The sequence below is a fragment of the Parasteatoda tepidariorum genome, chromosome 5 (genome assembly GCF_043381705.1).
Source record: "Parasteatoda tepidariorum isolate YZ-2023 chromosome 5, CAS_Ptep_4.0, whole genome shotgun sequence".
Classification (NCBI taxonomy): Eukaryota; Metazoa; Arthropoda; class Arachnida; order Araneae; family Theridiidae; genus Parasteatoda; species Parasteatoda tepidariorum.
In genome coordinates, this window is record NC_092208.1 from 30,266,904 (window position 1) to 30,269,146 (window position 2,243).

The following is a 2,243-nucleotide window of genomic DNA, read 5'->3' on the forward strand; positions in this document are numbered from 1 at the left end:
AACATGCTATTTTTAAGCTTTTAATCTGATAGGTCTCGAAACTCGCTATTTGGTATAGATTTTAATTTTGTAGGTTACAGCACCATCTGTGAGGTAAACCTACAAATCAAACAGAGTTGATTTTTTTTGTTGATCATTTCCAACCTTTTTTTAAACCGTGTATAATTGTTCCGAAACGGATCCAGGAACTCACATTTCTAAAAATGTGACACGCTTATAAACGTTGAGTAAAAAGAAGTTTGACTAAAATATAGAAACGATATCATAAAAGTGAATTACAGTAACGAATTCGTAAAAACTGGTATAGACTTTCCACTTGGCTATCCCAGATGGTCATTCTTCTACCAAATTTTATTAAAATACTAGCCGTCTAAGGCGGCCAGTTGTCCGCCACGGTAAAGGTTTTCACAAATAAAGTTTTTTAAAACATAGCAGGAAATCTGAAGATTAGTGGACAATTAAAGTGTTCCTATCCTGCAATTTTGTCTTCATATCCAGTTCTGCTGCAGATGTGTTAGGATGTTAGAAGATGTAACTTTGCTATGGTAACCTAAGGCCTATGGTAACCTAACCTATAATATAACTATCAGGTGGAGACTTGTTTTTTTTTAAAAAAAGGCCTCAGAAATTGTAAAAGCATACAAAAGTTGCTTTCGAAATCATCATTGGCCAATAGCTGAAAATTAAAACGCAGTTAATAACATGTTTAAGAAACAGCAATAAAATAAAACTTGTGTCAGTCAGCATACAGATAGTATATAATTCTTCCTATTCTTGTAAAACTTCTTTATAATCAATATTTTTAGTTTTTCCATTTGGTGCCAATAAATATAAGTTCTTTTCATTACCAACTCTTGAGCAGCCAACATAAAGCTGTCCATGTGAAAAGCAAGGCTTCTGCAAGTCAAGACCAACGACTTTTGAAGATTGTCCCTGAGATTTATTTATACTCATCGCAACAGGAAACTGAAGTCGTTTAAACTGAAACGGAATGTCTGAAGATATGATGGGGATGCGAGGAATAAGCACACTATTACCTGTTGAATGTCCTGTTATAATCATAGCTTCAATAACATTAGGCATCAATTTTTTCCCAATCAATCTTGTTCCATTACACAATGCAGGCGGATCCAAATTTCTTAAAAGCATAATTGGTGCTCCAATTTTCAATTCTAATTTATGTGCAGGCACTCCAGGTGGTTCCAATGAGTTCAAAAATTCTGTCGGATAGTTGACAACTTGATCTATTTCCATGACATGATAAATTTCCAGAGCACCAGGTAATTTCTTTAAAAGTTTGTTATTTATCACGTTAACAATATCATTTGTTGGAGAAAGGATAGCTCTTTCACATAGCCATTGAGGGTTGCAGTAATTTTCATGAATATTAGGAAAAACCATTTCTTTGAGTTCGTCCGTTGTGGCAACACGATTTCCAATATTTTCCACATCTATAAGCCCTTCTTCATCGCCACTAATATCACCATTTCCATGTCTTAGAAGATTGTTGGCAAATTTCTGTGCAAAGACTTGTCCTGTTAAATGAACTCGCATATTTGTTTTCAGTCGCAGTCTTTGAACATTTGTCCAAATGCAAGATGACTTTATACATGCATGTATTTCATCTGCCTTCGTCCCACGTTGCATTACAGGAAGTGTTTGTCGAAAATCACCAGATAAAACTAAAGTTACATCTCCCATACATTGGTTGTTTTTTAAAAGGATATCCAGGGCTTAGTGATATCCAGGGCTTCTAAAGCAGTTTTATGTGACATAGTGCACTCATCCCAAACTATTAGTTTACATCTTCTAAGAACATCAGCTTTGTGTGAGCTTCTGGAAATACTGCAGGTAGGATGCTCGACGGTTGATAAATTTAAAGGTAATTTAAACACTGAATGAGCTGTTCGTCCACCAGACACATGAAAAGAACACGAAAACGAATTAATTTTTTATGGTATCAATTTCTACTTCCATATAATTTTTTATGGTATCTATTAATTTCTATTTCTATATCGCTACAAAAATTATCGTCTTGGCTTGAGAAAAAAAATAGAGCGTGGAAGGAAGAAGAAAAACTTATTATAACAATTATGAGCAGCGACAAAAATAGTATTGAGTATAGTTAAGTGCGGCGAGCTCTCTGCTTATCGCTTATAGCTCTGCGTTTCAGCGACAAATATATCAAAGCGAAGCGTTCTATTTAAGTATCGAATATGTTGCCACATTCTTTACGCGAAGCG

At 34.8% G+C, this 2,243-nt stretch overlaps 1 protein-coding gene across 1 annotated transcript; it reads right to left on the bottom strand.

The window, feature by feature from the left end:
* Positions 1-768: 768 nt before the first annotated feature.
* On the bottom strand, positions 769-1,701 carry LOC122271881 (ATP-dependent DNA helicase PIF1-like). The gene has a single exon (XM_043054576.1). The coding sequence runs from the start codon at positions 1,699-1,701 to the stop codon at positions 769-771; it is 933 nt and encodes a 310-aa protein (XP_042910510.1).
* Positions 1,702-2,243: the final 542 nt, after the last annotated feature.